Source organism: Mobula hypostoma, chromosome 18 (genome assembly GCF_963921235.1).
Source record: "Mobula hypostoma chromosome 18, sMobHyp1.1, whole genome shotgun sequence".
Classification (NCBI taxonomy): Eukaryota; Metazoa; Chordata; class Chondrichthyes; order Myliobatiformes; family Myliobatidae; genus Mobula; species Mobula hypostoma.
The window spans coordinates 55,549,389-55,565,230 of record NC_086114.1 but is presented as its reverse complement, the minus strand read 5'-3'; the positions used below and the strand labels follow the sequence as shown (position 1 = coordinate 55,565,230).

Sequence of the window (15,842 nt, the reverse complement as noted above, 5' to 3'; positions counted from 1 at the left end):
TGGCAGACTTAGTAAGGGAAAGGCAGCCTTTATCAAACCATCCAAAGTGCTAGGCATTTGCATGCTTTTTTGCATCGAGTTGCTGCCACAATTTTCCGATTAGATATTTGCATTAACAGCAGTCTCAAATCCAGTTCATGGCAGACTAAGTAAGGGAAAGGCAGCCTTTATTAAACCGTCCAAAGTCCTAGATATTTCAGTTAAATGGAAAAGATGTGATTTGGTTTTACCAATATTAAACTGCAGCCTACTCTACATCACTATCTGCCTCTTTGGTTTAATCTTACACAAAAATATTTTAGCCACTCCGTAATTCTAATCAGAGGAATAACTGGCAGCCTCCTTATTACTCAATGACGACCAAAGCAACGTCTGTGTTTTCCCTTGTCAACAGTCATTACTTTCACTTAAACACGAATGTACCTCAGAAATGCTAATGAAAATAGGAAGAGATGCAGATGGAACGATTTGCATACTAAGGGATTCCTGATTCTGCTGCTTTCGTGTCTCCCTCTATCAGTTGTCGAAGTCATGGCCATCATAATTCACAAAGTTCTTTTTATCATCTCTGGCTACATTACAACTAAAACCTGGGTTGAGAATAGACTGGAAATACTGTATCGTGAATTCTAATATCACCCAAAAAAGATTAAAGTTTTTGAGAAACTTTCACCATCACTGTAAAGAGCATAAGATCACACTCAAATACTAATTCAAACAAGTTACAGGCGTCATGTCACAAGTGAAATAAAGCTAAGATAAGGTGATATAAGTAAGTATGAAATAAAAATATTAGCAGTCGAAGGTTGAGGTAACAACATTTTACCCTTCCCCCTTTTGCAATCCTGACAACTGGCATCACTTCACAGCTTGATGTGACAAGAGGGCCTTCAACTACTACCCTGCCTCATTCATCACTTTGTGTACCTGAGCTCCAGCTATGGTGTGGATCTGACACTCACAGCTGATATAATGGAGCATCAAAGCAGCAATGAATCCCACCTTCATCTAATCTCTCCAAATTCATGATCTTTGGTGAGTTTCCCCCCCCTCCCAATAAAGAAGCTCCATCCTTCCACATGCAGGATTAGTTAATAAAGCAATTAGCCTTCTCTATATTTCCCAGTATCACAAAATGATTTTTTAAAGTTAGACGTTTCTGTTGTGTCTTCTAATTTGTCAAATTATCCGAGATGCTCAGTCAGATATGAAAAATGCCTATATTAGATATTTTATTGTGTATGCAAATACAAACGTTTGTATTTTTTACTCAATTGTTCCTAATTTTGATAGTGTTTTAATATGAGAATTGGAATGCCAAACATAAACAGGTCGTGGTATTGCTCAGGTTGCAGAATGGGGCAAACAGATGAACCGTACACAAAGACCACAATAAACAATTTGATCAGATAATCCGTTAAATATCAAAAATCTGTATAGATGCCTCTGTAGTTCAAGCCTGATTGTCAATAAAATTTGAAGGAGCTGGTCAAAGTAATAACAGAGGAATTTCTTCAGCCAGTGGGTTGCATATTTAAAACGGAGGTTGATAGGTTCTTGATTAGTAAGGGTATCAAAGGTTACGGAGAGAAGGCAGGAGAATACAATTGAGAGGAATAATAAATTAGCAATTATGGAATGGTGGAGGAGACTCAATGGGCTGAATGGCCAAATTCTGCTCCGATGTCTTATGATCTTATAATAGTACATTGCTGCTAAGAAAGTGATGGTTGTGTTGGCACTTAGGATTGTGTAAACATCTGGTGTCTTGCACTTTCCCCTTGGAGAGTTGAGACAATCTGAAGCTGTGTGCTTTCGCAAATGCTTTAAAAATGTTAAGCTAAAGCCATAAGGAAATTGCTTTTTAAAAAATAACATTTGTTTGGAAGTAACTTCAATGTTGTAAAACCAGTTACAGTATGTCATTAACTGAACAAAAATCTGCTCACCACAATGCAGTGGCTTTAATGATGCCTGGGCTTTGCACAGATGGAGCACTGGAATGAGAACCATTCAAAGCTGTGCAATTCAAGGAATAGGAGTTTGCACCTCAGTCAATCAAAGTCCAGATTTACAAATTAGTTATTTTAATAGGGCTTTTGTTTTTAAGAAAGCTTTCTTCAAACATTATACATGGTCTCCAACATCTAATGATGTGCAGACGTTGCATGACAGGAAAACAACTTTCCCAACCAAAGCAATTAAAATGAGAATGTGATTTTCAAATCACATTTGCACTGACTTCTAATAGACTAGGATTGTTGATGGGCTGAAGTTTTCAAATTTGCAGCTGATTATTCAGTATCATGATGATAAATAACCGACAGATTATAACTACTTATTTATATGGCTCTTCTCCCTTTCACAACACCAATCTTTAGGACTTAAATGGAACAAATTAATTTTATTTTATTGATGTCATAACTTTGTAGGGAGCCCTTTATCCCTCAGTTAGTAGCTGTGGCATTAAGTTCAGAGTAGGACTGAAGGAATACCACATTGTCAAGTGTGCTATTTTCCGAAAAGAGTGTAAACTAAAGCTTCTCCCCCTCATCCAGGTGGATATAAAATAAACAACAGCATTCATCCAAAACATGAGATTCTGCAGATGCTGGGAATCCGGAATAACACATTCAAAATGCTGGAGGGACTCAGCAGATCAGGCAACATCTATGGACAATTGATGTTTCGGACTAACCCAGAACTGAAATGGAAGGGTCAAGAAACTAGAATAAAGTGGTGGGGCAAGGAGAAGATGCACAAGCAAGAAGGTGAGGGGCCAAGATAGGTGGGTGAGGGAGGGAAGGGAGGATGAAGTGATAAACTAGGAGTTGATAGGTGGGAATGGTAAAAATCAGAAGGAGGAGGGGCAGCAGGGGGAGGTGATAGGCAGATGAGGCAAAGAGAAGTAGAAAGAGGGGAGACAGTGGAGAATGGAAGAAAAGGGAAGGGAGAGGGGGAAACATTACCAGAAGTTAGAGAAATCGATGTTCATGTCATCAGGCTGGAGGCTACCCAGACGGAATATGAGGAGTTGCTCCTCCAACCTGAGAGTGGCTCCATCATGACTAACATGTCAAAATAGGGATTGGGATTGAAATTTAAATGGTTGGTCACCCGGAGATCCTGTTTGTTGCGGATGGAGTGAAGACGCTCAACAAAGCCGTTCCCTCAATCAACATCAGGTTGAATCAATCACTGTAGAGAAGGCCATACTGGGAGCACCAGGTACAGTGGGTGACTCCAACAACTTGCAGGGACTGTCTATCCCCTTCCAAAGATACTGCCTGATCTGCTGAGTTCCTCAGACACTTTGTATGTGCGTTCATCCAAAAGCAAGGAAGTTTGTCGATTCATGGTCAACATTTAACTTCTCGCCAAGATCAACAAAAGCTAAATCTTCCTGTCCAAATTGCTATCAGTTCTGCCTAGCAGTTACTTTATTTCACAATGTAATTGTCTGGTTGCAAAGCACTTTGAGCCATCTTCAAATGTGACAAATACTGTTAAAGCAAATTGCTTTCCTACTGTGTGTCAGTTCAGTCTTTGTTAATGTCGTACTGTTTCCAGCACCCATCATGATTAAATGCCCTTCAGTCAAGTATGGGGTGATATCACCACACTATAATCAGACTAGGTCAACACATAGCTAAATTAATATCCTTGGTTAAAAGATGCAGCTTGGTAATGAAAAAAACCTGAACTGACTTCAGGATTAAGTTTAGATCTTACCTGTCTATACCATAGTCCTGGATCCATTCCGGAGTGTTTGCTGGACTCTAGTCCAGATTTTGTTTCACCCAACTCCCTCCCAAGGTGACTCCCCTCAGTTAATTTCATCTTTAATCCTTCTGCCTGCTGTGACTGCAACTTGGAGGCATCATCCGTTTTTGCCATCATGCCATATTTTATGGAGTCCGTTGAGTCCTTGGGCTTATTAGGCACAGGTTTTGCAAGGTCTGTCAAGCTGGGTGCTTTAGAGAGGGTGGCAGAGGCAGGAGCCTTCTGCTTCCACTCCTCCCGTTCTCGATCTTTCACGCTGTGCTCTTGCTTTTTGTCAGGATCGCTGCTGGTATGTTTGCCCCGGTTCTGCTCTTGCCTCTGTTTATGTTGCTCCTCACACATTTTTTCATACTGCTGCCTATACCCTGGATTTGTACTCATCATGTGACTGTGGTATCCCTGATCACTGTACCCATACTGCGGCATGTAGGCGTATTGGCCGTAATATAGAGGCTGCATGTACATTTGGGACCGCTGCTGTATCACTGAAGGATGGTGGCCGGCACTGCTTATTTCAGTCTTCTTATCATCTGAACCTTCAACTTTGACCCTCACCTCCACTCCTTCCTCATCCACCTCTTTCTTGACTTTGATGGAATGACCTACAGTCGCTGAGCCTCCACTGGCACCCCCAGGGCTAGAGTGGGCATAGTTGGGAGAATAGTACGATTCATAACCTTGATAGTAAGGGGAGTGAGTTTCTTTATTTAAGGGAGGTTGAGTTCTTGACGTCGAGGAGGAGGAGGATGAGGATGAGGATGAGGAGGAGGAGGAAGAGGAGGAAGAAGAAAATAAAGCTTTCTTGGCACTTTCCTTGGCCACCTGGTCTGGAGATGATGCTTTAACTTTTGTTCCATCTCCTTTTCCTTCTCCATCTTCTCCTGCATCAGAGATATCAGAATATGCTGGACTGTTGGTTTTCACTGAGGAGCTGTCGGCTCCATTCTGTGTCACCACGTGCAAGGGTGTTATAGGCGTGACCAGGCCAGTGCCTTCCAACCTGCTGGCCGTTCCAATGGATGGACTCGGCGCATTGTCAGTGAAACTGTAGATTTTGTCCGCCTCGGCTTTGATACTCGCCAAGCGGCTTTCATGCGACTCGGAAGACCCATTCAAGAGCCCCTCACTTTTGGGCGTGGAATCAGCAGCGGAATCTCGAAAAGGGCTTTTACCATCTTCTGGCTTTCCCACTTTGCCCAGTGGCTTGGGGCTCACTGCCTCCTTGGCATCCTTCTTCTTCTTCTCCTTTTTCTTCTTCTCCTTCAAGGGTGTGAGTGCTGGGTTTACCGTAGATGGCTCGCCCATGACAGTGGGCTTGGGTTGAATGGGTTTGAGGGGCGGGCTCTTGGACATTGCCTGCACAACAGTGGGAGCCAAACCGGGAGTGGGTCCCGAGCCTGATGCAGTAAACGTGGCAGTAGAGAAACTGTACATCTGCGCTGGTGTCATGGCAGGGACAATAGGCCTGGCTGACTTTGTTTTCAGAGGGAGCTTTTCCGATTTGGAACCACTCGATTTCTTGGCTTTATCCTTTTCCAAGGCTGATTTTTTTCCAGTGGAGTCATCTCCATCGTTTCCTGTGTCATCACTCGGGCTGGCAACCGGAAGTCCTTCTTCCGGACAGTCGACATTGTACAACCCACCGGATTCAGCATCAGCCTCTGAAGGGGCTTTCTTTTTACTGGAGCTCTTTGTGATTCCAAGCTTCACAGTGGGGGAAGGGCTGTGGGCCTCCATGCTGCCTTCCCTCCTGCTTTTTGGCGTGACAGACTGAGCTGGTGACATGGAGCCCTTTGACTGGCAAAACGTGTGAGAGCTGGAAGAACCATTACAGCTACTGGAATCCTGGCTCAGTGACGGGTGTTGGGTGCAATCCTCGCCATCGGAGTTCTTTTCCTCACTGTCAATGTCACCCTCGATCTTACCGTCACTATCTGTATGTGCATGAGCCTGGTGGTACCGAAGCCCATTGATGTGTTTGTATTTCTTGTTGCAGTTAGGGTGGGGGCAGTCAATAAGGACAGGTGATGGACAGTTGTGCTCAGGCACTGACGCCTCAGGCTTCACCACCATGACAGGGGTTGGGGTGACAGCTCCACGTGAATTCGAACGCATCCTTTTCCCTCCCTTTGAATCCTCAGAGCTCGAGGTCAAATCCAAATCTGGAGCAGGCTTATTTTTCCGCTTGTTTCCTGCTGAAGGACTTGCCTTGACATCTTCAACAGTATTTGTGGGGGTACGCCTGTCAGAGGAGTTCTGGCTGCCCCGACGTCCCTTGCTGCTTGTACATGCCCGAGTCTTGTTGATCACCTTGGTATCCGGAACCACAGTGGCCTCGGTCACTGGAGCATTTGTACTGGGCCGTACTCGTTTCCCCCTCCCTCGGTTGTTTCCTTTCATCTCAAGGTCACTTGTTGGTGATTCACAAAACCTGGGAAATGGAAATAAACGTCATCTACTGTGGGCAAATGAAGAGAAATCTATAAGGTGTCTCATTAAAAGGACATTTTCACCTGACTTTAACAGATAATCACATACCTTGCATAAGCATAAGGACACCAACAAACACATATTCCAGTGTACACAGGAAATAAATATATATTAAGTTCAAAAGAGATTCCAGAATATCAAACACATGGACACTAGAATGGACCATGCTGAGTTATGCAATGGTGTGGATAGATATGATATGCAGTTGCTATTCTCACTGGTAATTTACAGATCTCAAGCACAGCCCCTGAAGAAATAATTGATGGGAGTACTTGTCTTCTCACAGTAGAAGGGAGGCTCTAATGCATGATTTAGAGCAGGCCTGTGCCCTTGAAGAATAAAGAAAGAAATATACTTTTGTCTTTTAAGATATTTCTCTTATTTTTTTAACTATGATACTTTGGCTCATTCACCAATTGTAGCAATGACCTGTTTCCAGATTTCACACACCCAATCAAATAATACAACAGCAGCACACACATCTTCCTACCCAGCATCATTTGATGCCTGCAAGGCACTGTCCCACAATAAAGGTGTCGCGCTAAAAAGATCAGAACAAGGTTCACTGATGCCTTGTCATGACCTGTCACTTTTTTGTACTGTCTACTGGTGTCATGTTCTTGTGCTAATTTCGACTCATCAATGTCAAGATAGTTTCAAAGTTAATCAGTTGGGGATGACACAGTAGCATAACGCTTTATAGCACTAATGACTGGGGTTCAATTCCTACCACTGCCTGTAAGGAGTTTATACGTTCTCCACAAGACTGCATGAATTTCTTCCGGGTGCTCTGGTTTACTTCCCAAATTCCAAAGACTTACAGGTTAGGGTTAGTAAGTTGTAGACATGCCTTGTTGGCACAGTGACACTTTCAGGCTACCCCCAGCACATATTCAGACTGTGTTGGTCTTTGGCACAAATATGCATTTCACCGTATGTTTCAATGTACACATGACAGAAGAAGCTAATCAGTATCTTTAAAAAATCTTTAATCTTTATCCCTTCAAAATTAATTTCACACCAGCTTAAATAAGCAATTTAAAAGAATAAGCATACTAACATTCTCTGCTCTTGAACTGCATTGCAGTGGCCTGGGTCTCCACTCTAATAATGTGTAGAAGAATTATTCATTGACCTTCTACTCTTAATTAAAAGTGCATTACTTCAGATATCATGTAACTCAAAAAAACACCGTTACTAAATTTTGTCTTATAATTTATGTTGTTTAGTTCAAATTAGTGGATAATTCAGAAAGAAGCAAAGCCCAATACACAGTGAAATTCGGTGGGCTAGACATGCAGATCATTAGAACGTCATAAATAAAAGACCAAAAATATTCAAATATGCAGTTGAATGCTAGCCTTTTGTGGGTTGTGATTCAAATTATGCTTTACTAGTACAAAACTCTACAACGCTCGTGATTAATATACTATGTTCAGTTTTGAGCAATACATGTTATGTTGAAATACAATTCAACACAAAAGAGTAAAATTACCAGGAAAAATGGGCACTGGGGTTGCATGTCCTAGAATCTGATAGAACATTTCAAGCTAGTATGGAGAATTGAAAAGGTTGAAGGAAGCTTTTCCCACTTTTTGGATGTCTAGGACTAGAGAGCATAACTAGAAATTAGAGCCAGTCCTTTCAGGAGGAAGTTGAAAAACATTTGTAGGAGGGGTAGATTTGTTCTTTTGTAAAACCAAAGTTGATGCTGGGATAATTGTTAATTGAAAATAATGCATGGTATAGGTTTGTTATTGTCTCATGTACCGAGATACAACAAAAGGCTTTGCCTTGCATGTCATCCAAGGAAATCTAGGGTAAGTATGGATAGAAGTGGTTAGGTCACAGATCAGCTTTGAAATTGTGGAGTGAAGGCCATGACTTATAACTTCCTTCACCCAGAGGCCAACACATACAATGGCTCAGGATACGAAGGCAAACCAGTGAGATGTAAAGGAACACTTGGATGCAATGGCGAGAAGATGATGGACATTTTAAAAGTGGATTGTTATACTAGAACAGATTTTTAAAATTCTTTGATGAGGTACAAAAAGGCACAAGCTAACGTAAATCCGTATAACCAGTGGTATCACTACAGAACAGCTCTTCCTTTAAATCTTTTGCTCACCTTGGCGGTGCCCAATCATGTCTTGTGCAGTCCAAAAGGGTTCCAACATAGGTCTTGTTTCGCCAAGTCACATTAACCACCAGGACACCTGCCAGAGGGAGGACAAATAAGTAGACATTGAAATATACAAATCACTGGACAACCTCCACATTAATTAATAAGCCACCCCAAGCAAATCATGTGCCTCTGTTGGTCACATGGCATACTGTCAGTATATAGGACAGGATTAAAAGTTAAAATTAACTAAGCAGTTGAATTACTTCAGGTCAGATTCTGTTGGAATGAATATCGCAATGCATTCTTGTTTAAGAGTCCTGTGCCCTGGAGGCCCTGAATGTTTTGCATCTAACTCTCAAGGGTACATCAGTACTGACAGGTACAGTTAACCACAGCTGATCACTAGGTTCATATTTGAATCGGGAAATGACTAACACAAAGCAAAACGATAGCAGGCAGACACCTGCAGAATGCTGCGGTCAGAGAATACTGGTAAAAGAGGTAATTTACCGGACACAAATCTGAAGCCAAAGATGACTTTGTTGAGAGCAGCAATGTTTGGCAGCACTTCAGGGAACAGACTGGACTCGCTGCCAGTCTAGGTAAACAAAAGAGGCATCACACTGATCCACGCACAATGCTGCCACTGTTCCATGGAGTTCTTTTGTGAAAACACTTTTTACAAGAGGACGTGGCAAATTTCTCTTTGTAAATGAAAAATAACACAGAATTTGAGCTGCACTGTAACTTAAGCAGGATCAATGGCATCACATGAAACAGAGAAACACAATGATGCCAGTCCTTTCAAACCAACCCTTGGAACATGGCAGCAGCCCAACTAATAAAGCAATGGCCAGAATATTTCCCAGCGTTTGTATTGTTATTGCAATAACCTCCACCTGACTCTTACAGAGCAGGTTATAGATAAGGTAATTAAACACACCATGTACCTTGCAATGCTAGGAATTTGGTCAGGCCACCCTAGAGCTCAACTGGCTGTTCTCTGGAACACATTTAATCTCACAGTAGAGGCTGCACAGGAGTGTAGCAGTTATTGCAATGTTTTACTGCACCAGTGTTTACGGTTTAATTCCCACCTTCTTTAAAGAATTTGTATGTATTCCGTATGACCGTATGATTTTCCTCTGGAAGCACTGGCTTCCACCATATTCCAAAGACATATTGATTTAGGGCTAACACACACAACACATATTGATTAGGGTTAGCTATGCTGGAGCAGAAAGCAAGGCAATATTTGTGAGCTGTCCCCAGCACATCCTTGGACTCTGTTGGTCATTGCCGCAAATGATGTATTTCATTGTATTTTTGGTGTACAAGTGACAAATAAAGCTAATCTTTAATCCATTTGTAAAAGTGACTTGATTTATCCCTGTAAAAGTGTCAGGTTTCTGCTTAATTCTAATGGAAGTTGCCAGAAACCAAAGCCCCGAATTCCATTCTTCTTCTGGTGAAGGTTCCTGAAGGTTGTTATAGCCAGAGGTGGTATTGAGGACAAGCGCCCACTACCTATTAAATGCTCCCAATGGTATGTGCCTCGAATAGTCTCTGACAGCCAAGTCCAGCTCCTGGCCTTCACATGTGGATTAGCTACTAAGCTCGGCAGAACTGTTCCTACTGACAGGAGAAGGGGCAAAGGTGGGTTACTGGCACCTTAAAACCAGTCACTTCGGGCAGATGGGGCTTGTAGGCTGTGGTTGGCAGATCATCTAGAAGGAAAACTGATCTCAAACCTCCGTTGCCTTGAGGCTGTACCCACTTATTGAGAAGGCTTCGGGAGTAAACCGCAAGGGGAAATATCAGGAGCTGGAGTCCCTAAAGCAGTCTTGCATTGATTTCAATGTTGACTGACAACTCCTGCAATGCTGCTGGTACAAAACTGTATCAGTCTCTGCCATTCCTTTGGGTTCATCAGATGTGTGGAGAGTGAGAGGTTGCTTTATGGGCAACAGCTTGCTCTCCATATCATACTGCCCAGGCTTGCATATCTGGACAACTAGGACACAATATCTATAGTCAACTCTGACCGACGAAGGCCTTCATCTCTGGTGAGGGGCCAAATACATCTCAGCATGAACCCTTCACTTGAACAACCATCCAGTATCCAGTGAAATTATAGATGACTTCATACCATGTGTTCCTGTCAATTCCACAACCAAAGAATAGTATTTGGACACCTGATTTGTCTCTTGAGAAACACATGAATCAAGATACCAAGCGATCGTTTTCTATTTGTTGGCCAGCAGTACAAATAATACAAGATGCAGGAGTAGAATTTTTTGATCCTTACAGAGCTTTCTGATAGTCGTAGAGTAATACAGCATGGGAAAGGGGCGCTTCGGCCCTACTGCTCCATGCTGACCACGGCATCATCCCTGCGAGCATCAGTTGCCCGCAACAGTCCATAATACACTAAGCCTTCTCCTCATATACCTTTCCAAATGCCTCTTAAATGTTGCAATTGAATCCGCCTCAACCACTTCCTTCAGGCAACTCAGTCCAGGTACTCACTATACTCTGAGTAATTACCTCTCAGGTCTCTTTTAACTCTCTCCCCTATTATCTTTTATCTGTGCATTTTAATTTTGAACTCCCCATGGGGAAAAGACTATGACTGTCTACTTTATCCATACCCCTCATAACATTATAAATTTTTGTGAAGTCACCCCTTATACTCCAAGGTATAAAATTGTTCCACTGTGGTCAACCACTTCCTATAACTCAGGCATTCTGGACCAGGAGCAACCTAGTAAATCTTTTCTGCACCCTTTCCAACTTGATAATCGCTTTCCTTTAACAGGGTGACCAAAACAATGCACAATACTCCAAATAATCGCTTCAAACAATGATTAATACAACTGCAACATAATGGCCCTACTCCTAAACTCATTGTCCTGGCTGATGAAGACCAGAATGCTAAACATCTTGTTTACCACTCTGTCTACCTGCACAGCCACTTTCAGCAAACTGTACACTTGTACCCCCAGGTCCCTCTGATTCACAACACTCAGTGAATTTTAGCACACTGTCAAGTCCTACCCTGGTTTTAATGTCTAAAATGCATCATCTCACACTTATCATGATTGAAATCCATTAACCGATAAAGATCTTTGCAAATCATTGAACCTCTTTTGCTATCACCAAGGCCCACTAATTTAGTACCACCAGCAAACTTGCTAATTGCACCATGATACAAGTCATTTACATAAATAACGAGTAACACTTACCCCCCTTGGGCACTTCACTTGGCCAGAAACCACCAGCCAGAGAATCCAACGTGAACTAACCTTCCACATCAGCCTGCCATGTGGTTCCATGTCAAGGACCTTATTATTAAAGTCTATATAGACAACATCCACAGCCTTATCCTCATCAAGCCCCTTAGTTACTTCCTCGAAAAAATTATCAAAAGGTTCATCAGACATGACCTCCCATGTGCAAAACCGCACTAACTATTCCTGATCAGGCCCTGATTATCCAAGTGATGCTAGATCCCATCCTTCAGAATTTCCTCCAGTAACATCACTACAACCAAAGTCAAGCTCACCAGCCTGTCCCTGCTATTCTTCTTGAAGAATGCAACATCACTAGCCACCCTCCAAGGTTCTGAAAGTTGTTCTCAAAGGTGAACAGAATTACCAGTGACAGCCAGCTCTAGCTGATTGAGCTTATTTTACAAAAAAACTTATGGTTAAGTAAACATATATTTTACATGATAATCATCAAACTAGGTTCGACATCATCCACTATCTCCTAAAAATTACTGTGGACTGTTGATCCAATAGAAGCCAACAGTAAGTGCCAATGTCTCAGCCAGCATCCATAATACTTCAACTAGCCTGTAGAGGGCATACAAATCCTGGCTGGAGTAATTCTATTAGATCAGCACCGTAGCCCTGCTCTCTCACACATGGACAAAGGCTAAAATAGGACACTCTCCATCTCTTCCTCCTCCCTGCCAATACATAGATAGTTTAAAAAGACACATGCAAGGCTCCCTATCCCCGCTAATATCACTCTGAATTCTCTACTTGTCTCTCAATGAATATATTCTCACCTGCTGCTCAACATTCATAATTCTGAAAAACTCCAGAGTTTTAGACATAAAACATTGAACTTTGACAATGAAAAGGCTGCTCTTGGCCAGTTCCAAAGTGATTGTCTCCATTTCACAGAGATTAATCCTTGCCACAAGTAGCCACTGATTTTGGCTCAGTGTCTAATGCTTGCCATATTAATGTATCCGTTGGAAGTGCAATGCAAAAACAAGCTAACCTATGTTGTCAGGGACAGAAAGACGAGACTACATCAACATAGATTGAAACTAGGATTCAAATCTTCACAGAACAATCAAGAAATTCATTTAATCCACTCAGTACTCAGCGGGTCATTGACATCACCCTGACAGAAAGAAAGAAACTGCACATAGTCAGCGTTATGGTACAGCTAACAGTGCCACTGCCTCATAGTGCCTGCGACAGGGAGTCAGTCTCAACCCTCGGTGCTTGGGTGTGGCGTTTGCATGTTCTCCCAGTGGATTTCCAACCAAATCCCAAAAACATGCCAGTTGCTAGGTTAATTGACTATTTGCCCTTAGGGTGCAAATGAGTACAGAACTTGGGAAGGGAGAGCAGAGAGTTTGTTGGAAATATGTGGAGAATAAAAATGGCTTAACTTCAGTCGCCTGCTCTACTGGCAGCACTAATCTCCAAACCAGCATGATGGTCAGGCACAGCTGGCATCTCAAGCTGTTCTCTTGACTGGGAAATTTCTTCTCAACATCTGCACTCCTGAATAGACAATTAATTGGTGCCTTTTATGGTTGATTACATCATTGAAATTGGCTGTTGATCTGGACTGGATCCAGATGAATAAACCTTGGGAAAGTAGTGCTGACCCAGACATCAAATCTTCTCCAGCAGACAGTTACCACATTTCCCAGAGGACCCGACACACTTTACTTTAGTTGGCAGCAAAGTATGAATCAACCTTTAATTGCTGACAACAAAAGCCACAGATACATTTGCATTAAGGAAAGGAATGAAGTTAAACATGAAAATGCAATGCACCTGCTTTACAGTGATATCAAACTAAGACTATTAACAAAAATACCACAGAATAATCAGAACAATGAAGAGCAATATGGAAACCACAAGATTTTTGGAAAGTTATTATCGAGTCTCTTGGTTGCCCTGGCAGTGTGGAAGTAGTAGGGGAGACTGTTAGTGGCCAATGACATGCAACGTTTTGCTATTGTGATGCTCCAAGTAAACCAAAAGAAAATTCCAAGAAGCAAGTGGCTTCCTTATTCACGGTATCAAAATTTACCTCACTACAATTACCCATGGTGAAATTCATCTGTATTTGCACACTATTTCTACAAATCAGGAACTTCCTCCATTCCGTCAGTCTTTTACATCATATTCTGAAATTTTGCTTTATAATTATTCATAAACGTTGATATTGTCCTTCTGATTAGTAAGTTCAAATGCTTACAGATGCTTAGAACAGGAATGATCCCAGTGCTAATTCTAGTAGAACATAATTTTCTCATTGTGTATCTACCTTTTTCTCTCTGTTCGTACTTGACACCCCTGGTAACGAAACCCGACAAAACCAATCCCTGAACTACAAGACCATTCAGACGAACAAGGACTGCTACCGCTACTCACTGTACCCTAGCACCATTCCAGTTTGGAACTCCCTACCGCCACACATTAAATCCACCACTGACAGTAAAACTTTCAAGTCCCTGCTCTTAAACACCGCAATTTAAATTACAACTGCATGCATGAGGGACTGCACGTTTATAGACCAGCGGCGGCCGGTGGTGCAGTATGGACAAGACAAGAAACATGTTATATTGCAGGAGGCCTCAGTTGGCCCAGAGTGTGCACCAGTTCTTTGCCCAGCAGTCTAGTTGGTCTTATTCCTCAAAACCCTGCCAATTAACAGTGCTTTGAGTAGGAACTGCAAATTTCAACCAGTCTTGGTAACTTTTGCACGTTGTTGAAGCTCCAGTGTTTGCAGATCTCTGGGTCACTGCAGAATGGCAAACATCCCCGGGACAATTTCGATAAGATACTGTGCCTGGGTAAGACACACAAATGGATTTGCAGGAAATGAAACCCTCTCCTGTTGGTGAATGAGAACTACCAATCAACTGCTGCTGTTTGAGACAGAAAAAATAATTGGCAAAGAAATGCTTAGGCATTGTGGGAGCAGCTGGTTGCTGCCCAAATGAAGGGGATGGAGGAAGTTGTAGTTCTTGTTCACCCAATAGCTTTCCACCTTTTAAAAAACTCAAGTTTCCATCTTTACTTCCTCCCTAATGGTTCCTATTGCTACCTTCCTTATTTATCAGATAACACCACTGGTAGCCCTTTGTGTTGCTCCTTATCACAGTCCTAGCTACCTCCATCTTAAATCGCCCTTCCCTTCACCTGCTCCCAGGTCCACCAACAGATTCTGCTGCAACGCCCCCCGCCCCCCCGCCCCCAACGTGTGCGCGAGCACACATCTTTTGCTACTAGTGTACAAAGGAATTTAAACTGCGTACAAAAGGTTGTCACCCTCTACCTCGTTGGCACATTAAGTATATTTCACGATCATAGACAATCACATTTCCTTTTCCAGTTTCTGATGTGGATGATGTTGACAACATGGAGCTTGCGATAATGTGCCTGCAGATTTTATAACTGGCTTAGTTATACTGTTTTTATTGAAGAAATTTTCTCCAGCAAGAAAATACTTCATTACTTCCTGGGCTTAGAGGACTGCGTATGTGCATGGATGGGTGGGGGGAGGGTGATTGGAGCTTGTCTTGCTGTTTTGTTGTGTCCTATGCTGTTCTGCTGAGCATTGCGGGCATGCTATGTTGGTGCTGGAAAGCATGGCAACACTTGTGGGCTACTGCCAGTGTATCCCCAGGTGGGCTGTATTTTAATGCAAATGACGCATTTCCACTGAATTTTTCAATGTACATGTGATAAATAAACTTCCATCTGAATTATCAGTAGAACCCTGGGTCCATCTGTACATGCACCAATGCCTGGGAAGACTAAGCTTCAGTCTTTTCCACTCAAAGCGATGTGAACGTTTCCTTGAAGTTGCAGCTATGTACAGGTCTAGCTAGATGCTGCAATTCTAATGCTTCTCTGGGTCAACCAAAGACAAATGTTCCAGAGCATGCATGTGTACGAGCGTGTACTTGTGTTTGAACATGTGAGCAAAGAGGCACGTACACACACACACACACACACACACACACACACACACACACACACACACAGTAATCCAATCCATGTTGAGGTAATGTGTGTCTAATTGGAATGGAATGTTAGCTAGCAATCTGCGCTCCAAGTTCGCTTTTCATTAGGAATGAGAAGCATCAGGGTTTCCTGCAACCGGACCTCCTTCTCCT

General features: G+C 42.5%; 1 protein-coding gene across 2 annotated transcripts in view; it reads right to left on the bottom strand.

The window, feature by feature from the left end:
- The window catches only part of LOC134358554 (zinc finger protein 609-like), a 227,307-nt gene that overhangs the window by 42,441 nt on the left and 169,024 nt on the right, over positions 1 to 15,842 (bottom strand). For both annotated transcript variants that reach the window (XM_063070914.1, XM_063070913.1), the window contains exons 4-5: positions 8,405 to 8,492; positions 3,733 to 6,214 (exon numbers count right to left, since the gene is read on the bottom strand). In XM_063070914.1, coding sequence (XP_062926984.1) covers positions 3,733 to 6,214; positions 8,405 to 8,492 — 2,570 coding nt within the window. The remainder of the gene's footprint in view (positions 1 to 3,732; positions 6,215 to 8,404; positions 8,493 to 15,842) is intronic.